General features: G+C 40.8%; 3 protein-coding genes across 6 annotated transcripts; all 3 read right to left on the bottom strand.

Annotated features, from left to right (window-relative positions):
• On the bottom strand, window positions 1-9,391 carry aire (autoimmune regulator). 3 transcript variants are annotated; one of them, XM_086271402.1, is made up of 14 exons: window positions 8,637-9,391; window positions 6,343-6,530; window positions 6,005-6,179; window positions 4,401-4,541; window positions 4,183-4,248; window positions 3,964-4,107; window positions 3,707-3,822; window positions 3,485-3,606; window positions 3,338-3,407; window positions 1,763-1,897; window positions 1,517-1,638; window positions 864-942; window positions 649-747; window positions 1-149 (listed from the first exon to the last, which is right to left on the bottom strand). In XM_086271402.1, exons 2-14 carry the CDS (start codon window positions 6,487-6,489, stop codon window positions 66-68), a joined length of 1,500 nt encoding a protein of 499 aa, XP_086127528.1. In that variant the 5' UTR covers window positions 6,490-6,530; window positions 8,637-9,391; the 3' UTR covers window positions 1-65. The 3 variants fall into 3 exon arrangements, with proteins under 3 accessions (XP_086127528.1, XP_086127529.1, XP_086127530.1); XM_086271403.1 differs by having other exon boundaries at window positions 1-146; XM_086271404.1 differs by having other exon boundaries at window positions 3,728-3,822.
• Window positions 9,392-9,527: 136 nt separating this feature from the next.
• Window positions 9,528-15,695, bottom strand: LOC147308436 (ras-related protein Rab-6B-like). 2 transcript variants are annotated; one of them, XM_086271406.1, is made up of 8 exons: window positions 15,488-15,695; window positions 13,383-13,441; window positions 12,745-12,798; window positions 12,222-12,327; window positions 11,957-12,068; window positions 11,708-11,801; window positions 10,947-11,013; window positions 9,528-10,291 (listed from the first exon to the last, which is right to left on the bottom strand). In XM_086271406.1, exons 1-8 carry the CDS (start codon window positions 15,555-15,557, stop codon window positions 10,227-10,229), a joined length of 627 nt encoding a protein of 208 aa, XP_086127532.1. In that variant the 5' UTR covers window positions 15,558-15,695; the 3' UTR covers window positions 9,528-10,226. The 2 variants fall into 2 exon arrangements, with proteins under 2 accessions (XP_086127532.1, XP_086127531.1); XM_086271405.1 differs by lacking the exons at window positions 12,745-12,798; window positions 13,383-13,441; window positions 15,488-15,695 and having other exon boundaries at window positions 12,222-12,708.
• Window positions 15,696-19,366: 3,671 nt separating this feature from the next.
• espnlb (espin like b) lies at window positions 19,367-23,328 on the bottom strand. Its single transcript, XM_086273285.1, has 5 exons — window positions 23,314-23,328; window positions 22,827-22,962; window positions 22,497-22,615; window positions 21,139-21,318; window positions 19,367-21,048 (listed from the first exon to the last, which is right to left on the bottom strand). Exons 1-5 carry the CDS (start codon window positions 23,326-23,328, stop codon window positions 19,426-19,428), a joined length of 2,073 nt encoding a protein of 690 aa, XP_086129411.1. The 3' UTR covers window positions 19,367-19,425.
• Between the last annotated feature and the right edge of the window lie 3,015 nt (window positions 23,329-26,343).

The following is a 26,343-nucleotide window of genomic DNA, read 5'->3' as shown; positions in this document are numbered from 1 at the left end:
ATTTTAATCAGCTACACACTGATTTCATCATTGCTGATTTACAGTGTTGCATTCCTGGTTCTCTGTCACTGGTAGCATCCCTGAGAGCCTGGAAGAGGACGAGACATGTTATGGAAAGCCCACTGTAAGATGCCATCAATGGAGCTCTGCTGCAGTGAAGAGAAGAAAACACAATAGGATTAACTGCTGAACACCTATTTGTCTATTTGTCATAGATTTAGTAACATATTAGGTAAATATAAATCCTTTAATCAATCAATCTGCCATCTATAATGCAAACCTTCTTAGAGTTCACTGTAACTCAAAAATTTAGCTTCTGAATTGTAAATTATTTAAATAGTCAGCAGGTAGGGGCTAAAAACAGAGGCACCCAAATCAAGACTGTGAGCCCAGTGAAGCCAAGAAGAACTCACACATCTGTACACATCTGTGAAACTTCTGTGCACATATTTCAGGCCCAAAATCACAGCTAACAACATCAGGACAAGCTGCTCCAAATCGCCTAATGTTTTGTCCTCGGTGCTTTTTGTTTACCCCGACAGCTCACTGACTGTCTCTGTGATAAGGAAACAGTCATCTTGTGTCTGACGTGAACTGTTGCACCCTGCCTGCATCTGTGATATCGACATGTAACTGATCTCCACTCACGTCTCCCAGGATGGAGTCCAGTTCATCTTTATGGTGGATGGGCTCAGAGAGGGAGGCACTTTGATCATGACTAAGTGTGTTTTGAGCCAGAGGTGCAAGCTGAAGACAAACACACACAGACACACACACAGGAGAGATTACATAGAGTATTCGGTGGTATTAAGATAATAAAGGTTGTAAATTCTTTTTCAAGGTGTGTACATGTGGAGACACACCTGCCCGCCTCTGGATTCAGCCTCTCTCTCAGCAGAGCTGCCCCACAGTCTGGAGCAGGACAGGCAGATGGACCTCCCTCTTAGAAACACACAAATGCTTTGAGTGAACATTTCCGTGGTGTATAAGGTTTCTCTCAATCAATATGTCATTTCTGACACAGGAAGCTGTTCAAACCCTTCCAGCTGGGAAAATAAACTGTTTACATGAAACTTGGGGCCCTAATTAATTAAAAAAGGGAAGCTTTTTCTTCTTATCGCTTGGTTTTAGTTAATACTGTGTTTTTAATCAACATAAAAAGGAGCCACGAGAGCTTATCACATGGATTCGGCTTTAATTTGTTGTATCTGTGTTATCGTTGTGTAAAATCATTGTGAACCTCGCTCACATTGCTCACTACTCAGCTGCAAGGGCTCCACTTACAGTCCATTAGCCACCATTATCCCAAGAGAGATTATTGAAAGCGCACACCCTTAATGCACACTGGTGGTCAATACCAACATACAGGAAGTTCTCAGAGAGCCCCGAATGTTTTTTTTCTTCTAATGTAGATGATGCTGAGATTAGGATTTCAGGAGCTCAGGGGAAACGCTCTCTGTCATCTCCTAAAAATCTTTCTTCTACAGTCAGAAGAAGAAATTAGTGGTTTTCTTACTTGGAAAAGTGGCAGTTTACATGGAAATGCTTCAGACACTGAAAGCAGTGGGTCAAATCTCCTCCTCCGAGGTGGCAAATACCGCACACCTCCCTCACGCCAACCAGCTCTCCACCCGAGCACTGGAGACAAATTTATACATGCATCAAGTGTGACTATTTTTACATGTTGCAGAGGCGGAAAAAGGATGAGGCTGATGGAAGCTGAACTGATTAAAAAAAATGGCTGAATGATGTAGAAGGTCACCTGGTTTCTGACACCTGACGCACTCGTCGTCGCCGTAACGCTTGTGAGGGAGGATGACAGCGATGAGTAGAAGGAGACATCGGTGATGGAGTTACTGCAGTTTGTGTTTGTTTGCTGAGGATGAGCTGAGAGAGCCTGAATGCAAATATTTAGACTATGATCAGTTCTAGAAAAAGCATCAGTGTTTACCAAAGCCCTTAAAACTTTTTTTTGTAAACAAGTCTTCAAGTTTTACTGTGACTTATTATCCTGAACTACGTAAATACAAATTACTAAAGTTGGAAATACCAGACAGGGTGTGAGAGCCATGAGTTTTCTTTTACACATGAAACGTACTGAAAATATAAGTTGCTATGAGCAGAAAGATTCTCACATTTAAAAATGACCACACAGTACTAGTCAGTACTAGGGGTGACTCAGAGGCTTGGGCCGCTGCTCACTTCTTTATGTTTTTCTCGCAAGACTCCCAGACTTTCTAGGAATTTTTGGTGGCCTTGAGCAATAGCTCTCCAGGCTTTCCAAAGGCCTTTTAAAGTTTTCTTCAGCTGCTTTTTGTTTACTCATTTTCAGTCTAGTAACATAATTTGTTCATTTCTTTTGCTGAATCTATGAAAAATGCTGAAGATAGCACATTTTTGCACCAACAAGATGATTCCCCAAAAGCTAATAGCCAAAAACCAGGCATATCTCAGCATGGTGCGCAGTGTGTCCTTAAAAAGCAATCGACAAGTGGAGGACAAAAGAAAAAATGTCAGGCCCAAAAAACTATCTGCAGCAGATGCAAATGGTCTCAGTGGCTGTCAAGAAGCAGTTCTTAAGGAAGGGAAAAAGAGAGGTATGCTAAATAAAAAAATTTTAAATGACAGAAAGCCAAAGACTACGGGTGTCCTGGAGTGATCCAAATCTAAAACGTCTGGTTCACATCATGTACAGAGGAGGTCAGGATAGAGGTACAACAATGTGTCTATAGCCATCTGTAAAACACAGTGGAAGCTCTGTCATGGTTTGGTGCTGCATTTCAGCTAGTGGTGTTGGGAATCTTGTCAAAAATGTTGAAATCTTGAATGCAGAAAGGTAGCAACAGATTTTGATCCAATATGCAGTGCCATCTGGAAAGTGTCTGATCGAGAAAAGGATAATATTTCATCATCACAATGATCCCAAACACATTGCCAATGCAGTGAATGCACACCTGGATTGAAAAAACACACAATGCAACATTATCAGTCATGGATTAGCCAGACCAGAGCCCAGAGCAGCTAAAATCAGAAGAAAAAAAACCTTCAAGAAGAACTTTTGGAGAACTATTCCTGAAGACTACTTAAAGAAAATACCAGACGGCTGGCTAAGAGAGTTCAGACTGTGTTGAAGAATAAAGGTCATACCAAATATTGACTGCATTACTGCATTTCTATGTATGTTTGCTCATGTTTTAACAAATTGCTGAAACCATTCCCCATTTTCCTAGCAAAATATAAAGAAATGAGGGTCGTTGAAGACTTTTTCACAGTACTGTAGGTTATTCAGTGGATTCAGTATGTGCACATTTCCTGCTTCCTTCCTTCAGGAACTTACTTGTAAGGGTAGCTGTGCTTTCTCTTTTTTCACCCTGTGTCCACGGCACCACTCACACTGCCAAGAGCCACTGCAGATAATGTAACGTTATAACCTCTTTCTCAAAGCAAAAAAAACATCTCGGCACACCAGCACATTATTCTTCACCTTGGTATGGACGAGAGTGGAGGGTCAAGGCAGGCCAGATGAAAAGCTCGAGGGCAACCGTCACAGCAGATCAGCTCCCCTCCATCCTTACACACTGTACACTCATCATCATTGTAATGAATCTAAACACAGGCCGATAAATGTAACATAGATAAGCAGGCACCCACATTCATATAAAGCACAAGCAACTTTATTTAAGAGTGAAGGGATTACAGCGTCTACCATGCGTGTGGCTGTCTCCACCTGGTGGTGAAATGTGCTCTTAGCAGACTTGGACTTTGATGCATTTGTCTCCTCTGACGGACCCCCACCAGCTTTAATGAGCTCTCTGGTGGCCCCTGTTAAATGACAGTGGGTTTTAAAGGGGAAAATCTTGCATAAAGGTTAAAGCTTAGTTAGGTCTGTGTTTTCACATTCATAGTTTGATGTTGCTTCAGTTTTCTGAAAAAAGAAGTTCACATATTCATTATATGACTTACCTTCCAAACAATATGCCTGCATAACATGCACCTTTTCTTGGTTATCATGGTTGACTGGGGGATCCGTGGAGGGAACCGAGAAGGACGAGGATGAAGAGGGCAGGTGGACTCCTCTCTGGATTGTGGAAGACAGTACTTGCACACCTGAAGCAGAAAATAGGTTTGGTTATGTATTCGTGGCATAAAAGTATTTAATATATTTATTTTTATGATAATTACTGTTTTCAGATGGCAGCTTGGAGCCAGGAGCTTCACTCTTCACTCTGTAGAGCTTCACTTTACTTCCTTAAACAGAGTAGATAAGACCTTATAATGAAGACAGCAAAGTCATGTGCGTTTTAGAGTATTCCAGGTTAATTCTTTGTGAAGCCTATGTATCTTTTGATTGCCAAAATAAGCCTATTATGATACAAAGCAAGTGCAGTATGGGAGATGACCTCCTCCATCGGTTGTCTTGGCATGATACTGTGACCGCTGGGAGCTCAGTTCTCGATCCGCATGGCTCCTCTTCTTACTGTGAGGAGGTTTGTGACCTCCAGATGGTCTGTTTTCATGTTTGGAACCTGCAGTCTCCCTTCCTGTCAAACAAAATCAGCAACAATGTAAACCATTAGAGTCTAAATGTGACAGAAAATTGTCCCGAGAGACTGTTTTCAGCTCTGGTGCAACAGATGCAACTGAGGTTTTATTGCTTTTGTAAATTAATAAGAAAAAATAGAAAAAAATCTGAGGAATGTCAGTTTGTGCTGAATGTTATTTGACACTGGTACAGTAGAGTATTCTTCTGAGGATCCTCAGACGCTCATCATGGGCAGGAACGTCATAGAATTTTGGTCTTTTCATGATTTCTTTGAACTGTTCTTTTAACTGTACATCATCTTTATTGACTCTAAATAAACAGATAAAAAATCTAAACAAGAATAGTGAGCACTAGAAACTATTTATTTATATTTCTCTAATTCACATGGGTTCAAAAGTATACATACAGACCAAAATACATACATATACTCACCTATTAACTGGTTGACTACCGCCACTAGTTCTCTTTAAAAAGGATTTGTTTGACAGCACTCATTGTGTTGGCAATAAGACTGGAAAGTCCAAGGAACTCTAATAAGGAGACTATTAGATTTACACAAGTTGTCTTTTGCAGCCATTTTTAAACAGCTGCAGATTCCAAGATAAATTCAGACAATTGTACATAGGGACAAGTTATTCAGGTGACCACTTTACTAAGGTCTGGCAAAAGACAAGACAAAGATTGAGCTACTTGGCCATAGTGACAAGAGGTATGTTTGGAGGAGTAAAGGTGAGGCTTTCAAACCTAAGAACACTGTACTAACTATCAAGCGTGGTGGTGGCATCATGTTCTGGGGCTGTTTTGCTGCCAGTGGTAATGACAGATTTCAAGAGTGGATGGAATAATGAAGAGGAGGACTACATCCAAATTCTTTGACTTCACCTCAAATTGGGAATTAGATGGTTGAAACTTGGACGTAATTTAATTTTCCAAACACACACACAAAATGGTTTTAGCATAGATAAAAACAAGCCAACATTAAGATACTGACCTTCCAAAATTCCCAATAAATTTGTGGGCTAAGCTTAAAAGCCGGGTTCATGCCAGGAAACCAGCCAATTTTAATAAAATCTTCCAAATTTGCCAAGAGCACCATTCAAACATCCCATCAGAATTATGCCAGATGGCTTCCAAAAGCATCTGGTCGAGGTGCATCTTGCTGAGGGGCACTTAACCAAATATTAATGGGGGTGTACGGATCCATATATTTGAGCCTGTGTGAATCTAACATAAAGTAAAACTTGTGCACTCAATTCTTGTCATTTTGAAGTCACAATAGATGTATGATGTACAATCATTCCACCGTGGGAGAACAATAGTTTATTCCTTAATAGGAATCATGAACTTATCGTGTCAATCACCATGACAAAATGATTATGACATTCATGCCTATAACAAGTGTATAGATGTAGATTTATTTGTGTGTGACAAATGTTTTGTCGTAAACTGTGTGTCACATACGGGAATCCAGGTTAGTGAGCAGGGTCTGCAGCCTGGGGTAGCTGTCCAGATTATAGTCTTTGGATAAGTTGTTCAAGAAGGCCTGGACAGTGGATCTGCTCTGCTCCAACACCCAGGACAGGAGGGAGTACATGGCCTTGTGGATGCCTTCTCTAGCCTCTTTCTCCAGAGTCTCCTATAGACACATTAAGTTTATGAGTTTGAAGACTGAAAGTTCAGCACTGATATCCTTTAATGGAAGCAGCCCGATACTTGCTTAAAGTAGCATAAAAAAATTATTTCAAATCAAAATTAAGGTTTATCCAATACGGATATCCAATCTCTGTTCAGTTTCTTACCTTCAGCAGCTGCTCTGTGATGATGTTTTTGTCCGCCAAACCATAGACCAGGGGGAAAGGGTCATCCACAGCCATAGCGATGTCAGTTCGCAGCTCCCTCAGCAGCGAGCGGAGGTTTGTGTCCCTAAACGCCTCGACTCTTGACATGATCTTCTTTTGTGTGCAAGTGAGAAATGACTTGACACGGTCTGAGACCACAGATGAAGAATTTCAGATGTGGGGGGTGTGTCCCTCACAGGGAAGGTGCACTGCTTCATGCTGACTGCATACATGCATAAGCCATATCTTAAAAACTCCTGTATTTTTTTTCATCCTGTGTTTGTGCTTTTAATAACGCATCTATGACTCTATGAAAAAAAATGAAGCTACCAGCCTTTCATTTCTGAGACTTCCCTCCAGGGAGGCCAGCCCTGGACCTTTTGTCTCTTTTGAGTTCATTTGTCCACTAACAGCACTAACTGCCTTCATCCAGGGGAATACCTGTCCTCTTACATCAGGAGAGCAGAGTGAAGTGACCTGATGTGTGACAGTTTTCTTCTTAAAAGGTTCTTTCCACCTCAACTTCCCCTCACCTGTCAGGTTTTCACACACTGACTCACCACAGGGAACTCCGCATTAGTGTGATAATTATGACTTCGCCACAGACAGGAGAACATTAACACTGTAAACAGTTTAATGACTGACAGACTGATTGCATGACTGGTAGCCTACTATGCTTTATGCAGTTGTTATTCTGTTAGTTTGTTCCTCCAATTCTCATTATTCTACTAAAAAGGCCTAAACAAAGAGGAACCGGTCTCTCCTCCAAATACACAAGAGAATGGTAAAATAAAACTCATCTAAGGTTAAGGCTTCGGGCTTGTCATTTACTAGAGAGCATTTGCCTGCAGTTTCCACTAATTCAATTTCATATCATGTAAATATCCATTAGGTCTAAATGCTAGAGTATCCAATTACTTTAACTCATAAATAAGGTTAGGAAACAACTGGGTAGCTTGAGAAATATGCTCACTAAGTCCCTTAGTTCACTGCAAAGCCAAAGCCAGAAGATGGCCAACTAAGTTAAGCATTAAAAAAAGCTACTGCTTTAGTAGCCAAAAAAATCATCTGTGGTTTGTGTGCCAAACCATATGAGATGGAAACGGTCATCCAAAAATGTGACAAGGTCAGTATAAAATCTCCCGCAGCGAAGAATTCAAGTCTTAGATTCTTTGAAAGTTTGTTTGTAAATGAGATACAGAGACCTGAGGCCTGTATTATGAAGCAGGGTTTAATCTTATCTGGGTGACTTCAGGATTAACCCTGAGTTTACAGTACTGTGAAGGTGGATCATTTCTTACCAGGATATATGGTAACGGGTAAGGTGACTTATAATTAATATGATATGCTACCTGTAGTTTCAGGTTAGAGATCAACTAGTACCTAATAGCTGCTTTTAAACATTGATTTAATGTAATACTTTTTATAATCCATCAGGTTCTCCCATGTCTTAATGATAGAGCTGCTAATATTGATGAATCTGTTAACTTACACAATCTGCATTTTCACCGGCTCTCATTCCTGGAAAAACTTTATTAATATTGCTGCTGTTTTCCAGTCTTACAGACTAAAGCACTTAATCCACATACTGTTAATATGATATTACTCTTGGGTTTTTTTACTCTCATACACTGCTGTGTTGCTTTCAGACTTCATATTTTCTCATCTGTTTCATCTTCCTTTGAAAAACCATCTTCATTGATTGCCAATGTTAGGCTAAGTGATTCCAGATAAGGGAGAGACACCCTGAGTATGGTGAGCTAATGCGTAATACAGGCATCTGGAAGGGTCTGAGATTATACTGGTCCAGTCTCTTATTCTCAGAGACTACTTTTGTTCATTTTCATTTCATAGTTGTGAGGAAGTTATGAATGTTTTCATGTTTTAGGAATAGTCCATAGTTTGTCTCTTTTCCAACCAGTTAGCTAATTAAGCTAAACTGTAGCTAAAATGTCAATTGAGGTTTCCTATGAGGTAAAGCAAATATAATTTCAATTTATGTCACCAGGCAATGTCACAAAAGGGTACTCATAAAAAACAACAAACTGGTGAGGCTACACTATTTAGTGTTTTTTACTTGATTGTTAATGTTAAGAGTTAGATAACAGCTAAATTGGCTAGCTACCAGTTAACAACTGATATCTGCATAAGACACATGAAGTGCTCATTAGATTTTCATATTTAGTCATTAAAAACACAAAAACCTGGTACACAACATAACTAAACACTAAATATTGTAAGTAAATGCTGCATACCTAAGGTCCAATTGTGTTCATAGCTTAAACTTAGATGCTATCAGTGTCTTAGCGCAGCGGTCCCCAACCCCCGGGCCTCGGACCGGTCCGTGAGTCGTTTGGTACCGGGCCACGAGAGTTGAGGCTCAGGTGTGAAATGTATGGTTTTCAGGGTTTTTATCGGTTTTCAGCGTTATTTTGTTATCATTTTTATCGTTAACTTGGTTTTCCTGGGTCTTTTCACGTGTGTTATGAATAAATCTTCTTTTTTTTGGTACCGGTACTAGTTTTATTTTGTTGTATTTATCCGCGACACCTTAAAGGCCGGTCCGTGAAAATATTGTCGGGCATAAACCGGTCCGTGGCGCAAAAAAGGTTGGGGACCGCTGTCTTAGCGTATCTTAAGTGTTACTAACCCATTTGTTCCCAAGAAAAATATTTGCTGTGTAAATGAAGCTGTGTATTTTATTTAATTACTAATTATTAATTACTTTAAATATATTCTGTCGTTTTCTATTTAATGTAACTAGTGTAGTGGTTTAAACCTTGTTGTGCAAACTCCCAACAACTTGCCATATCTCACATTTTCTCAGAAAAAAACAGAAAGTAAATAAAATAGAAGAGTAGATAATTGTGCTACCAGGTAAATGTTGATGGTTAGGAGAGTGAAGCCCTTTAATTTGTAATTTATTAATCATTAAACATTATTACATTATTCATACTGGTGAACAAGGACCACTTCTACAGAGGGACGTTCACAACATACATATTACATTATTATATACAGTGCGGTGCATTACAGTGGATTGTTATATGTGTATTACCGGGATGGAGGGATGGGGAGACTGGAAGGACAGAAGGATAGCGGGAGGAGAGAAGGAAGAGGAGAGGACTTTTAGGAGGGTTAGGGAGTTGTGATAGTAAGTTGTCTCTTTATTACTTCTTTTTTAACCACAGTACAGCTTGTTCTATAAAAGTTAAACCCATAGAGAGATAGAGTGCCACATTTTCACAGCTACTGTTAGGTGATCCTACTGGAAGTTGTGGGAATATCAAATGAGATACGTCTTGTCATGAGATGCTATAGAGAGATGCTATAAAACATTCTAAGATAGTCAGCCTCCTTCCAGAGCACGGAGACCCTGTAGGGCAGGCCAAAGGTCAAAGATCAGATCAGCGTGCATGCGTGCTGCAGACATTCAGACATGTTCAGCTATTTAGAAAAATGGCCGACCCTCCTGCTATTTCTCCTTCTGTGTTTAGGCATCATTTTTGGTGCTTTCCCTTTTTATATATAAAAAATACAAAACATAACAGCGAAAAGAACTCCATTGGTTTCCTCATTTTTCTCCAAACTGTTTTTTTCAGTGTGTGTGTTCATTTTCATTGCAACAATTGTTTTCTTCCCTTTTCTCCTCCAGTCACTTACATATTGACAAAGTATACAATATTTTACAACTGAACAAGACTGAAAGATAACATTTGATTTGTCCAATCAGATACAAGGCCCACATCCTATATCCAATTGGAGAAGTCAACTGGAAGCTAACCAGTAGTAAGCAACACAACAAGCCTATGGTGTGAAGGGAGCTGTCCAAGTGCAGCTCTGCATTAACATGAGCACCCGCCCTCAGGCACAGCTGGTTCCGCTGGCTTGTCCAGCTTGATGTCAATCACTGGAAATTGGCACGTTAAGGAAAAGTCACATGGCGAAGTAAACTACTTGGCCTAGACATGCCACAAATGATAGTCAAAGATTCCCATAAGCTAATGTGGACTCAGGTCCTGCATGCTACAACTACTTGTTTCTATCTCCTTCCCCTCCATAGTTGTAGTTTTTTGTCTGATCCAATGTTATGCAGCTCCATCTGAGGCCCCAAAAACTTTGCCCCATGTTTTCCCCACAATCCTCAAGACCTGTAGACAAACCAAAATATGTTGAGCTTCATAGTATAGACAAATCCATATGTTATACTACAATTTAAGGGCACTTCTTTAAAGTTAAATGTTTCTTGGTTTGTAAGTTTCCATATAATAATTCCCATTTATTGATAAGAATCCCTCACCTTCCTTACACAACCATCCTCCATCACACACCCTCCTCTGCTGTCACTTCCCTGTCAGCCACTATGTGGTGCTGTGCCTGTGCATCCACACCATCTTCCTGGCTCTGTGTGTTCCTCCTCTATTAAGCATAAAAGGTTTAATGGCTGATTCCTCGGCAGTCTATCTGTACGTGTGCCAGCAGCCACTAAGAGATTAAAAATAAGCTGCCTATTGCTGGGCTGTTTGGCTATCGGCATGGTGAGTCACGGCGGCTGTAAAGGATACTGCCTTCAGGATTTGCATCGTCCAGGCTTTCCATTCCAGGTAGGGCTGCTGCAACTCGACGAAACAGCTAGGAGGAGAACAAGAGGGAGGAGGTTAAAGAGCAGGAGGCAGCGGGCACGAAAAAATTGTAAAACTTAAAAATGGGGAGGGGGGAGGGAGGGGGAGTGCATCACAAGATGTGTGAAAAATTATTTTTGGGAAGATGGGAGCTTTTTTTGTATCATGTTACCCCTTGACTAATACTAGCCTTGATGTTTACTTAATATCTATGCTGAAGGTGATGAAGGAAGTATTGAATAAAAGTAGCAATGCAACACAAAAAATGTCCACTATAGCGCTTGTTGAAGCTGGCCTGATTTGAAGATTTACTTTAAAATTTTGAATTTCTAAAATATAACTACAGCAGTAAGATCAATCTATTGAAGTAAAAAGTTTGATATTTTCCAAAATTGTGCTGGATGTTAAGTGGTATAGCTAGTAACATTAAATGTTAGTGCCTTCGATGTGTGCTTCAGTGCAGTAGTTGAGTAAATGTACTAGATAGATATCGGTAAACTAGCTTTTGTTTTTTCTTTTCATTCATCTTTAGCCAGCAAGAACTAAATACGGAATGCACATTTTAGCAACATTGTCCATATTTAAACATTTGATTTATCTGTGTGGTGGCGTGCTCACCTTGGAGGGATTTGGGGATTGGCAGAGACTCTGAAATCAAGTGATGGCAAAAATGCTGTGAAATCTGGTAAAACTGCAGGGATCACCTGTTTGACATTGCAGCCTGTCTTGGCACTGGTCTCGATGAACATGACGTTCAGTTCTTTGGCTCTCTGCTCTCCTTCCTCGATCGTGATTTGCCTGCAGGAAAATCAAGCCAGACTCAGCATCTCGGGCTAATTTATTCGGCATTGACGTGTTGCTTCAAACAGCTTTTTTGCTCATTTAATGAACAAAACCTCCATGTCGAAGACTGTAGCTAAATGTTAGAGATGATTACAAGCCACCACCTTTACCTTTTCTCTTCCAGGTCTGTCTTGTTGCCTACTAGCATGATGATGACATCACTTCCTCTCTCTGTCCTGACATCGTCAATCCATTTGCAGGTCTGCTGGAATGAATTTACATCTGTGGAGCCCAGAGTTTCTTATTACATACAGCTTTTTTGTCTCAAAAACCCAACAGAAAACTATATGTTTTTACTCAAGTGTTTGTCCGTTTAACACAGAAACATACAAATGTATCATGTATATCATACACAGGCTACAGCTTTCCGCTTACTTGTAATGTCATAGACAACCACAGCCACCGTCGAGTCTCGTATGTAGCTCGGAATGAGGCTCCTGAAACGCTCTTGTCCAGCTGTGTCCCACAGCTGCAGCCTTACCTGCATGTGTACACACACACACAGACACACACGCGCCTTCAGCATAAACTGCCACACCACACATAGCCTATAAGTACACTTCCAGGAGGATAAGCCAGTATCAGCTCCTGTGCAGGCTGGCAGAGCACAATAATATCCTGACAAAGAAAAAGTATTAATACTGGCTAAAGCAGATGATCCATGGGTAAGGCTTTGAGTTATTAGGGCCAGAAAAGTCAGCTCACCAAAGCTGTTACTACCAGAAATAACCATAACATAATCACATTAGTGTGTGACGGAAGGGAATAATTAAGCAAATCAAATCAAGGATTAGTCAAAGCAGAGAAGAAATTGGGCTGTTTCCTACTTAAAACCTCAAGTCATCTGCGCATGTATTTAGAAATGAGAATTTTAAAAATGAAGATCAAGGTTTCCTACTGTCCGGTCCTCCAGGTACATTGTCTTCGATAGGAAGTCAATTCCAATGGTCGCCTGTGGAGAGGAAAGAGCAAAAGAGGGGGAGAAAATCATCAGCAAAAACCCAGACATTAAAATGTAAATGTTTCTCTGCACCATCTGTTGTCTCTAGCAGAGTGATTTTTGTTCAAATACATAAAGCTGTTAAGAAAGGGGAAAAAGGGAGCCAACAAGCACAGAAATTGAATCTGACTGAAACACTAATTTAATTTGTGCTGCCCTCAGGGCCCAATCCTTCTGACTTGTTATGTACCAAACTTCTGAGAAAGGCGAAGGAGGAATGATATATTTTCTCTTCTTAAAGAAACTAATAGTGCTGCAATGCTGTTCCTAATCATGTTTGAATAAATGGCATGATTCAGATCAGGACATAATTTGTGAAAATCTAATATACTGAGTTTTTTTGACCAAAAAGCACTCGCTGCAATAACGGTCCCATATTAACCTTCAACCTCCAAAAGAAAAATTGAATTTCTTTTACAATTATAAGCAATACCACCAATACCTCTTTCGTATAGATGCTAATCAGCAACGCCATCAATCAATGCTGCTTAATAATTTAAATTGTTTTTAGGTTCTGGATCTGTTCCAGATCTCACCTGATATGTGTTGTCGAAGCTGTCATACATGAATCTAGTGATGAGAGACGTTTTCCCCACTAAAACAGAGCACACACAGGTTGGTTTCAGGGTCCGGACACATCGATATATGATCTCAATCAACATAATGAAAATTTGCTTCATTGATGTGACAACACCACAGTTATATATGAATATTTAACCAGTGCCAGTTATCAAGCCAGTAAAAATGAAAAGAAATTAAGGAGGGGGGGAGAAAAAATCCATGACTCACTGGAACAAAATCTGCCCGGTAATTCACCAAAAATATGCCTGAGTTAATATGTGAGTATGAATCAATGAATAGCTCAAAATAAGGGCAGCAAAATGGATTTCAGTTCAAAGTAAGAAAAATCTGCTATCTTAGATTTCCTGTTATCAAATGTGTAAATGTTCCTCTTCACAGAAACATGTACGCCTCTAAACAATGCAAACATCTAAAGTGAAATTCAAATGTTATTCCACTTCAAGGTTTCAGATAAGAACCAAAATCTCAAATTCATGTTGCGACATTGTTTTTTGTGAAATGTCTGTATGTTTTGTGCTAATCGTTTATGTGTTTTCCCATTTAGTCATGATTTATGTGTGTATTTTCTTCGCCTTCTCTTTCTCCTTTGCATTTTCCTTTCTTTTTTGTGTATTTCCAACACTACTCAGTGCTATAGTTTTACCATACAACCAAAGGTGAACAATTTAAATACAATAAGTAGTCTTCCCCCTCCCATCCTGTCTTTTATCCTTGAAAATAATGTGAGAGGTGACTGCAACGAAAACACAAACTGTGTCCAGAAATGTGACCACGGTAACAAAAAGACCGGCTGTTAATGCTCACTGGACTGATGCCGAAGGAGACTTGATCTCAGAGGATCAAGGTGAGCCTAGTGATCTCCATTTTTATTTACATCCCTCCCAGCAGCACCATTTTACATCAGATCCGCACATGAGTGAGGACAGGACTTTTTTTTTTTTCTTTCCAGAAGGGCCTCATGCACAGTACGCAGACAGCAGTACTCCTGAAGCCAGCGATGGGCAGTGGCCACACCAGGCCTCCTTTCAGCACCGTGGACAGCAACGTTGCAGTACAGGCCACGCAAACACACCGTGAGGCTTTTTTTCAGTCGACACACAGCTCTGTCTTAGACATGCAGCACACACACGCACACACACACTAAAGCATCACAATGTAAGACACAAACAGGCCAAGCTTCTGTCATATTAGGCCTAATTATGTGTTTTTCTAGTCTTTGCTCATGCTTTTGATGGGATAAGAGCTCCTCTGCTGCCACTCTGGATGTCTGATGTCTGAACACGTATTCGGGCAGCTTTACAGCGCTAAACCATTATCGATCCGCTCCTCCTGAATTTGTGCCATCACATCAACGCACATACACAGCCGATAACACCCTGAATACACGGATTATTGAATTAAATAGTCCTGGTATATTATCGTGGCGCTGTCAAGCTCTCGTTTTTTTTTTCTTTTATTTGATTATTTATGGGACCGAATCGGAGACCGCGAGGTTTAGAGATGCTACAGACATCGCCAGCCTTGGGTGTGTCCCGAACTGACACATAGGGGACCGCTTATTATCTTCTTCTTTAAAAAGAAAAAAATAATAGCCATCGAGTGGTGGGGAAATGTTAAACGCTGTCATATAACACAATAAAGGGTCGTTTGTGTCAGAAATAAGCGATGTGTGGGGAAATATAGCGTTATCTGGAAAAGGCTGGGCATATTTGTTGGTCACTGCAGCACATCAAAACACCACAATTCCCAGCGCCTGCTTCCAATGATGGCACTTTGCGGCAAGTAAAAAACAACAACAAAAAAGCACTCTAGGTGATATACAAGAATCTGCGTTTATATCCGAGCCATTTCTCTTTCTTTTTCTTCAAAGGTTAATCAAAATTTCCACAGCTACAAATTATGCCAGGGGCAACATGGGCGTCTAATATAGCAAAGCCACTAGAAACATCTTCTGGATTCACTTTAAACTTCCCAAAATGATCACGGATTGCATACATGGCCCTCGATATATGCGCATGTTTGATAAGGATGACCCAAACCCGCCCGAGCTCTGACTCACCGCTCTGCTCTCCCAAAAACACGAGTTTAAATTTCCTCAGGGGGTTCCCCAGGTCTCCTCCAGCGGACATGGTGGCAGATAAACAGCTCGACTTGGATTATTTTTATATGTTTTTATCGCTCAGTGTCTCGCCCGCTATGCCTGCGCAGGGGGGTCCTCCTCTACTCACAGAATGATGGGAATGCAGCTCAGCATCCTCCTGTCAATTTAGGAAGCTTGTGCGCCTGCGCGACCTCACCTATCGCAGTCCCTCACCTTTCTATTGGGCCTGAAGCTGTACTATGTTTTGTTTTTTTGTTTTTTCTTGGACATAAACTAATTAAAAACGCCCATGATTTTTAGTTTAAGGTAAATAAGAGAAACACCTAAGAGACGATTTTAAAAATACATTTATTTAATAAATGTAATTTTTATTTATTCACCAGCCATATAAAACATTTAAATGTAACTTTAAGGTATATTCAGTATCATTTCCTAAAATGGGATGTTAGTATGAATTAAAATGCCCAGCAACACTGCTAATGACTAGTTCTGAGTTCTAAGAAGTTAGTGATCAGTTATCCTGTTTGAAACATCGTAAACAATTTAATAATTTTATTCATTTTTGAAACAAAAACATGAGAAATTCGTTTGCCATGACTTCTCCCATGAGAAGATTATAGTCTGTTGTCATTTATGACGCTAAACTTTACACATTTTGTGCATTTGCTCCATGCTCCTCTATTATAAAAAAAATTAAATGCAATTCATTTACTCACAAGTAAGTATTTATATATCATAGTACAGTTTCTCACTGTTTCCACCCTGAAGGGAGCACTCCCTTCAGGGGTCGTCAACACGGATCATCCACCACCCATTTAACCCTATCTTTAGCATCCACTTCTGTCTCAACAAAACTCTGTGTGTCCTTCTTTACTACATCCATGGATCTTCTCTGAGGTGTTCCTCTTTTCCTCCTGCCTGGCAGCTCCATATTTAACACCCTTTGTCCAGTATATCCACTGTTCCTCATTCTGCAAATGTCCAAACGACTCAACCTGAGCTGTCCCTCTGATGTACTCATTTCTGATCTTGTCCATCCTGCTCACTTCCAGTGACAATCTCAACATCTTCAGCTCTGCCACCTCCAACTTTGTCTCTTGTCGTTTTGTCGGTGCCGCTGTCAACAAGAAAGAAAACCTTCCCTTTCATACTTGCTGCTATCCAAATCCACAAATCACCCCTGACCCTTGTCTCCACCCACTCTAACCTGCCTGCACTCTCTTCTTCACTGTCTCTTGTGCACTGTCTGTTTCTTTAGACGGCTGACCCCAGGTATTTAATGTCATCTACTTTCACTACCTCTACTCCTTGAATGTTCAGCTTTCCACTCATTCACACACATGTATTCCGTCTTGCTTCTGCTGACTTTCATTCCTCTTCTCTCCAGTGTTTACCTCCAACTCTCCAGATTTTCCTCTTCCTCCTTCTTATGCTCTTTGCAGAGCACATTGTAGCCCATGGAGACTCCTGCCCTAAACAGTATGAGGATACTGTTACTTTAGTATTTGAGGGGTTTTCCATCATTGTACCTTTGATATATTTGACAAATTAATAAAAATCACTTCAGATTAAAAGCCGAATAGCTAATGAAAATGTGTTAGGGGCACTCTGTCTATAGCATCACGTCTGCACATAGAGTCGTGGTAAAAAGAAAGTCCAGCCTCTGTCATTTTTAAGGTTTTACCTATTGTGATATGACTAAAAATTTATCTGGTCATAAAATGAGGTAAATAAAAACTAAGATGAACAACAACACTGGACATATTGCAGGGTGTTATTGTTTATTTAATAAAAAAGTCAAATTGTAGCAGCAAGAAGGTGAAGTGCTTTTTTCTGTATGACATTGTTGTGGGGGGATTTTGGTCCACTCGTCTTGACTACATTACTGCATTTCATTACATTATACAGCTATTCATTTATTCACAGCTCTTTTAAGGTCCCACCACGCAACCTGATTTAGCCATTGCAACATCTTGATTCTTTTCTTTTTCAGCCATTCTGTTGCAGATTTGCTGCTGTGCTTGGGATCATTGTCTGTTACGTGACTCCAGTTTTAGCCAAACTTTAGCTCTCAGAGAAATGGCTGATACAGAGGCATACAGAGGATTCACAGTCAGCTCAATCCCTGCAAGGTGCCCGTGACTTGTGGCCATGAGACAAGTCAGGTCAAGTGTTTTTTTATTTTCATTTCAACCATGTAAAGTGGTACAGCACAGAGTGAAACGAGACAATGTTCCTCCGAGACCATGGTGCTACATATGACATGTAACAGACAATCAACACAGGTCGATGTAAAGTGCAATGTGCAAAAATTGCAAATAAAAAACAAACAAAAAAACAAGACAAGACACTAGACATAACAGGACGATACAGACACAAGACAGTGCAGTGGAAATGTGCAAAATACTGAGTACTGCGCAAAAGGAACTTGGTGCGTGCCTGCCTTTGTTTGTTTGTGTATGTGTGCGAGTGATTCTGGCAGTCTGGCAGTGAGGGCCCGGATGCTCCGATACCTCTTGCGAGAAGGCAGCACGGTGAAGAGTGTGTGTGAGGGGTCTGTGGGGGTTGGTGTTGAGGGACCAGGAGAGGTTCTCCGCCAGGTGGACACCAAGGAATCTGGTGCTCTTGATGACCTCCACAGAGGATCCATAAATGTTAAGTGGACAGTGATCTCTGTGTGCTTTCCTGAAGTCAACAATCATCTCTTTTGTTTTGTCCACATTCAGAGACAGGTCGTTGACTCTACACTAGTCCGTTAGCTGTTGCAACTCCTCTCTGTATGCTGACTCGTCGTTCAAGCCAGATGTTTGTGCTGCTATGCTGTGTTTGGTTTTTGCCAAACGTGGTGCTGTGCGGTCCTAAGCTTATTGTTAAAGATACAACTCTGCAAACCTAAGCCATGCAGCCATGTTCTTTTTAAGGAGAGGCTTTCTCTTGACAACCCTTTCTGCAATTTGACCTTGGGCTGTATTTTCTCGAACATCCACTCCTGGGAAGATTGGCTGTTTGGAAAAGGCCTTAAACTAACACTTCCCAGATTGATGGGCAACAATAGTCGCTATTCTAAGGTTACTGCTTATTTCTTTCCTCTTTGGCATTGTAATAACAAACACCTCAATGCTCAATGTTCCAAAGCAGCAGACTGCCAAAACCTCTGCTTTTATCGAGGCGCTCACACTGGCTGATTATCAGTTAATTAAGTGTATTTGATTAGTAGCACGTGACTGCTACTTAACCTCTTATTTCCATTGAAGATGGTGACAGTGTACTACATTTCTCCTGCATCTTGGCTTAATGTTTACAGTGTAATGTGTCATGTTTTGTATTTCTCTATTAAGTCCCAATACATAAAATCTTAGAACTGACAGGAGATGCACTTCCGTTCTAACATAACTGCGGTTTGAGAGGCACATGCATCTTTTGCATCTACATATTTTATCAGATCCTCCCTGCCTTTCAAACTCAGCACTTTCTGGTTTCTAACACAGGGTAGCCGACTTTTACACAGTGTGTGTTGTTAATAAGAGATGCTGTCACTTTACACAGCCGAGAACATATTGTTTTCATGTGTTGGGACACATTTAACATGATCATCAAACTCCTTTCGATATGTATTTTTACTGCACTGTCCTTTTAAATAGAGTCCGAACAAATTGCAATGATCTCTCAAATTATGTAAACTGAAAACAGTATCTAAACTGTATGAAATGTTTGCTGTAACTTTGTCAGTGTTACAACATGGGAAATCACTTTTTTTTTACATTATTTTCTAGCTACACAATAACTACATCTATTTATCAGTCACACCTTTTAATACTGCTACAAAATTTATTAGTTCAACAAAACAAACACACCAACATCAATCTGTGCAAAAGCATCACGTTTAACAAGCAGACTTAATGTTCAAAGTCAAACAACTCCGCCTCCTTCTCTTTCCAGAAAGCAAAACTGCGGTCAATATATTTACAAATGTCTTCATTGTGGAAGCAGGAGAAGTCTGTGTCACTGCAGCGCTCATCTGGAGTAGCACTTTGAACTATAACTTTGGGTACTAATTTGGAATCTGGCAGCAATGATGATGATGATGGTGGTGGACAGTGACATGGATTTGAATCACCAAAGAAGTGAAATTTGATGTCCTCGAAGCCGTCGCTCCACTGTCGCTTCCCAGCCTGGATCTCCTGGAGGACAGCCTTATGGAAGTCCCGCACCTTCTCCCAAGGAAAACTGCCAACACGGTCAAAGACCTCAAAGCAAAGGAGGTGCCTCATCTTCCTCTCCTCAGCTGACAAATCCTGCTCTAAGATGTGAAAGTAACCCAGCATAAAGAGATCGAGGGTCAAGGTGTCATGGCTCACTGCAACACCATCCACATCTGGAAGGAATTGTTCTGGGGAGTAGGTTACACAAAGTGGAGGATTTTGTGAAACGCTAAAGGAAGGTAAAGGTTGCACTTCTCTAAGTTCTAGTTTATTTCTCCAGGAGTTCAGCATTTTATCCACAGCACTTCGTTGTTGGCAGAACTGAAACATAGAGGGGATTTTCTGTTGGGGCTGTGCTTCTGTCACTCTTCCTGGCGCTGCAGCCTGTCCCTGCCTCTGCCTTGCTGCTCTCACTGTAATAGCATATGCAGATTTCTTCCAGTGGCTCAGGAATAGCACCACGATTCGCTCTTTTCTTAAGCTGGTCGTTTCCATTACAGGTGCAGCTGTTTTAGGAGTGTCAGGTTGGTCAACCTCACATTTGAAGCTTGTATTGACATTGCTGTTCTTTCTGCTTGAAGCTCCATTTACAGCCTGGTTTGTCAACCCCCCTCCTGCTTTTATAACCCCAGCAAAGGGATAAATGCTACCAATCTGACCCTCAAAGGTTGATCTGAGGTTTCTAACTGAGACTCCAGACTGCTGGATCTCCCTTTCCACCTTTTCCCTTTGTGCTCTTCTGTAGCTGTTGCTCTCCAAACGATGGCTAAAAGCAGATGCCATCCCTATGTGAGGTATCCTACATACACTGGAGGCCTCCACATGGGCTTCCTCTGAGTTTAGACCTGGTTGCACTAATCCCTGTCCCAGTTCAATTCCTGGGTTACCTTTTATCTTCTGTAAACCCTTCATCCCTTCCACCATGCCCTCCACTAACCCCATTTCACCATCTTTTTCTGTGATTTGAGTCAGATTAGCCACCAGGAGAGACATATTCTTGATAATCTCTGAGACACGGCTGCACCAGATTGGCAAAGTCAGCTGCATTTTCCCCTCAGAGTCCATCTGCTGCAGAACCTCTCTGTTGAGGGAAATGTTGACAATAGGATAAGGTAAAATTGCCCTCAGCTCCTCAGTCAGCCTGGTCAGCTCCAGCTCATACGCCTGGCAGCGTTTCTGATGTGAAACAGACTCAATCTGCTGCTGCAGGTACACCAGGTCATCCTCTGTTAGGAGCTCACCGAAGGGTCCCAAGACTGCGTTGTGGGCTTGGGAGTACTTCCAGCCATCAACTGGCATGTAGCCATTAGCTATGTCCTGTTACAGGGAACAATATGGATTTTAAGCAAGTAGCTCAACGCTTTGGGAATTTTGTATACACAGTGCAGTATAAAAGCTGGACAGTACCTGTCTCCTCTGTTCCTCATCATCCTGTAGCCTGACCTGCAGCTGCCGCACCATCACCTGTCGTTTCCACTCGGCAATAGGACGGCCTGTTTCGTCATGTGTCGGCACGAGGGAGTCAATGTCAGCCAGGATCACGTCGACAATCGGTAACTCCTCCGGGACCTCCCCACCGTCAAGCTTCTGTCACCGCGCAATAATGTGAGACAGAGGGAAAGTACTGAGCTCCGGCTCTGAAGATAAAATCCCTGAAATTAAATCCTCATAAACATTTTTCCTAATAAAGACAGTTTATTCTTTCACGATGATGTCAGACTCATCAGACTGCTGGTTTAGCTCACTGGGTTGCACAGATAACTGATTTCTCGAAAGGCTATTGTAGAGGCAGGGATTTCAATTCACTGTTGTCATTTTCTGCGTATCTTCCCCCTCAGTTCTCAGCTTTTCTGTTATAATAAATATTTCTGTTATAATAAAGTCTAAAAACAATAATTGGCAAAATGTGTTTACTAAGGTCCTACACAGTTCGAAATAATATCATTCCCCTATAGACTCAGTCTGCGTTAGGGTTAGGTTAGACGATAGTCTGATTTTTTGAAGCCAGAGTCGCCCCCTGTTGGTCATTTGGAAGAATTCAGTTTAAGGCACTTCACTTTTCAGGTTACATTCTGTTAACGTCACACGGTGTTATGTAGAGGAAATTGCTGTCATTTCCGTGGGATGAAGATCATGATCTGTGAATAATATCCCAGCATCCACTGGGATAGGCTCCAGCCCCCAACAACCCTAAATAGGAAGCAGAAGACAGATGAGAATGGATGGATGGATGGATGATTAAAAAATGGATGAATGTGTCCATTCCAGGTTTCCATCAGCAGCACCAGGGAATCAACTTTTAGACTGGGTTATTGTGTAAATAGGGGGCGGTGCTCACAACGAATTTATTGTTATTTTTTGTGCTATATACGAACAGGCTGGTTCTTACATAGCACCTTTCTACTCTATGCGAGCACTCAACATGTTTAGATAGATAGATAGATAGATAGATAGATAGATAGATAGATAGATAGATAGATAGATAGATAGATAGATAGATAGATAGATAGATAGATAGATAGATACACACACATATCTGCTTAATTGTTTTCTAGCTAACATTCACACTTAGATGGAACAACATCAGAGAACAACCTGGGGTTCAGTACTTAGCTCAGGATACTTTGGCATGCAGACTGGAACAGCCAGATATCGAACCATCAACCGTCCAATTAGCAGAGGGCCTGCTCTACCTCCTGAGCTACAGCCACACTGATATGTAACACAGTACAGTACGGTACATAACAATGCACCAGCCAGCTCACCGCTTGTCCAGTGAAGACCGCAGTGAAGCCGGCATGCCTCAGAGACTTAACAGACTTCATCTGAGAGAACGGTGTGAGGTCCCTCTCTGGAGGCCTCAGATGACTGAACGATGTCACCACTGTAAACAAGTAAACAAACATTATATATACTTACATATATATCTGTATGTGAAATCCTGTGTTACCTGCAGATATCTAGTGTGATCATGAGTATAAGAAAAGAACAGGAACAAGGCTGTCAGTTACACATGTAATGGCTGCATTTTCATATTCTTACATTACTTTAACAAATACATAAATAAATGCAAATATGCTGGATGTGTTAGTCACCTGATGAGGCCACCTGCACATGCTGGATGGAGCCTGTGGTGTGGTGTTTTGAAGTGACAGCAGGGGTCAGAGAGGAAGAGGTCACAGGAAGAGGGGTTGGGTGGCGAGGCAGGGGGGGCACCTCCTTCACTGGCTGCTGGGGACATGCACACAGCGGGGATGAGCAGTGCTTTAAGGGGCAGTTCAACACATGTAGCAAAAGGATTTTACAATAAATCTGTTTTGCTTTTTATTTAAATAAACAAACTCAAACTCACGGCGCCTTGAGTTAAAGGTTGTTGTGATTTGGCAATATATAAATTGAACTGAAACGAATAGGTATTTCCATTTGCCACAGTAGTTGAACACAAATGCTTCTTTTCAGTTATGTCTACAACACTCTGCAGCAATTAGTGACTTTATTTGCCAGTGACTGCTCTTAAAAACACTGCACGTTTGTTCTGAGGTAAAAACTTTCATTTTAGGCTCTACATGGACGACTGGTCACCTTGCTGTTCTCCATGTTGATTGTGCTCATTCACTCCATGCAGAATAGCCTCTTTCTGAAAATGACAAGGGTAGATACAGAAAGGTAAAACCAGCAAAAGAGGATCGCCACCAGTGCAGAAATGTGACACAGACCACACAACAGCAAATAGCTCCCAACTAATCTGCTAAAACACCAAGACCTTCTAAAGCACAAACACACACACAAACACACACACAGGCACACACACATGCGCACACATTCACAGTTAATGTAAAGATGCAGGCTGCACTCTTAGAACTTGGAAGAATAGGCGGTGAAACTGGAAACTGATCAGCGAATGTAGCGTAGCCCACACAGAGTGCAGGAGAAAGCATGTTAGAGTTGGGAGAGACATGATATCCTGCTTCATGCCATCCAATACGCTAAATACTACACAGATAATTACAATGTTTGTACCCTTTTGAAAGCAACGAGTGACTTTTACAGCCTAGTAGCTAAGGGTTTTATAAAATACTTGTGAAAAATGTAGACAGCCTGTTGTTATTGGTATTTCTATCCTCTAAAAGCTGTTTGTATATGCACCAAATTTCGCGCCTTTTCTAAAAACAATATATCAATTCCTTTAATACTGACACTGTATTGCAACTTTCACCAGTTTATAAGTGACTGCTGTATATCTTTCACCCCACTTATAAAAAAAGCAAACAAAACACAAGAAATTCTCAATTTAGGATTTAATACAGGTTAAAGGTTAAATACAGTCAGTGGAGAAAAATATATATGTTCAAAAAGGTGTCACACTCTTATTATGCACTCTCTATTTTCCTGTTGTATTAATCAGCCTTTGTTTTTCAGAATGTATGTTTTACCTACCTATATAGTCCTGACAGTCCAATAATCCGACACAAGATGAAAGTTGGATGAAAGTTTTCTTTTGGTTGTTTTTTTTAGATAAATAAATATTAGAAAATAGAATAATGACACAGAGTACCCAGAAACTGATGGTTGTCTTTTCACTCAGTACCTGCCAATAAATAGAAAGACCAAGGAACAACATCACCTGGACTAAAAACACAGATGGGGGTCCTTCTTGGTGTGCATAATTAAAGCAGTGGGATAGGGTGACCTGGACCTGTAGCCTATAGACTGATGGCTCTATGAATGTACAGTTGTCCTCAGAAGTTACTCGTCATGGGCATGAATGTTATGGTAATTTGGGATTACAATTAAAACAAGAAAAACAAGAATTGGCTGCACAAGTGTGAATTTCTTTTTAATGGTCTCTAATCCACATAGGGTTAAAAGTATATACATCTATACATCCCTTAGCAAATTGCACCTGAACCAGACACTCAACAAGCTTCTGACATACTTCTGGCTGCATATTTGACTACTCTTCTTAGCAGAACTGGCAGAGTTGATGTAGCTTCCTGGCACTGACCCAGCACAGTCCTCAAATTTTCAGTATAGTCCTCCTTCATTTTTTCTTCCGCTTTATCCAGTGTACAAGCACCACTGCCCCAGAGCATGATGCTACCACCACCATGCTTGTCAGCTGGTACAGTGTTCTTAGGTTTGAACGCTTCACCTTTATTACTCCAAACATACATCTTGTCATTGTTGCCAAATAGCTCAATATTTGGTTCGTCTGACCCTGAAACTTTTTTCTTGCGCTAACTGTTACCAGTTCATGTATAAATGTGGGCAGGTGCAAATTTCTGTCAAGCACCCTCTCAGTCCATCAGGATGTAAAACATGTTTCACTGTGGACAGTTACACTGGCTTTCCAGCAGTTTCCAGTTCATGGTAGATTTGAACTTTGGTGGTTCCTGAATTGATCAAGTCTCTGTGTATGTTTAGTTGTGCTTACCACCCTTTCTTTGTTGGTTCATCTGATGTGCTGCCCTGTCAGTGCGCCAGTGGAAATTTATTCTCCTCCTTTTTGCTTCATGTTTCTTTTGAACTTTTTGTTTTTTTGGCTTTTTCATCAGCCCAAACAAAGCCTTGCTTTTTTCAATTTAATCTGCCTCACCATCCATTTGTGTCCTCTGTCCAGATTCCTGACAGATGGAGAAAGGGTCTGTAACCTTACACTAAACCCTGCCTACAAAAAATATGCATTCTATGATCACCTATGATATGACAATATATGTATAAGTAATGTAATTAGTACATTTCATTTTGTAAATATCAAGGTTACGGTGGATATTTTGTCACTCCCACAGTATTTAGAGATTTGTGAATCAAGTTATTGCCTAAGCTTCTTGAAAAAGAAGTTAACCTCAATTAACCAGCGGCTGTCTTTAAAATTTCTTGGAAGTGTGCAAAGCGTGCATGCATATGCATATATATGTGGCATGATGATATGAAAAGAGAACCACAACACAACATGTGAGTACCTACAGTACCTTTATTAACATACTGGTTGGTGTTGGTGACATACAGCTAAACCAGTCGAGGGCCTTTGTGTGTAGCCCAGATTTCCTGCCTCCATTATTAGGGGATTAGCCTGACTGGCCCTGCTGCACATGGTAAGCACATGATCAATAATGGAGGGCTGCACAAAGGCATGCAGATGTGCTCACCCTGAGCAAAAGTACAAACTATTATGTAAAAGAACATAGAAAAGCTTTATGATAATGTTATTCATTTATCAGGTTGCACTGTCAGCAAAAACAGTCTCTCACTGGGGTCATGTTTTATTGGACATGTTTCTGGCTCTTTAGACGTTCAACCTGCCAAAACTGGACAGAGCAAGTACAGTTATATACAGCATTATGACACATGGCAGTCAGAAAAGTATGATTAGCTGGAGATAAGCAATCAACAAACTGAAATTAAATAACCTACTAAATTGGTTTGTTTCTGTTTTCCTTAAATTTGTAAGGACACACAGCACACCATGCTGAGTTTTCTGCTAGCAGCTCCTTGGAAATCACCTTGTAATTGCAAAATTGCTATTTTATGCCTGTCAAACAGTGCTTTACATTTTTCAGAGATTCAACTAAATAAATGGGAGCAAACTGTGTCTTTTTGTGACAGGCTGTT

The sequence above is a fragment of the Aulonocara sp. 'chitande type north' Nkhata Bay genome, linkage group LG18 (genome assembly GCF_057382095.1).
Source record: "Aulonocara sp. 'chitande type north' Nkhata Bay isolate Kocher_YH1m ecotype deep benthic linkage group LG18, A_spYH_male_GT1.1, whole genome shotgun sequence".
In the NCBI taxonomy this organism is placed as follows: Eukaryota; Metazoa; Chordata; class Actinopteri; order Cichliformes; family Cichlidae; genus Aulonocara; species Aulonocara sp. 'chitande type north' Nkhata Bay.
This window is presented reverse-complemented; position numbering and strand designations above follow the sequence as displayed.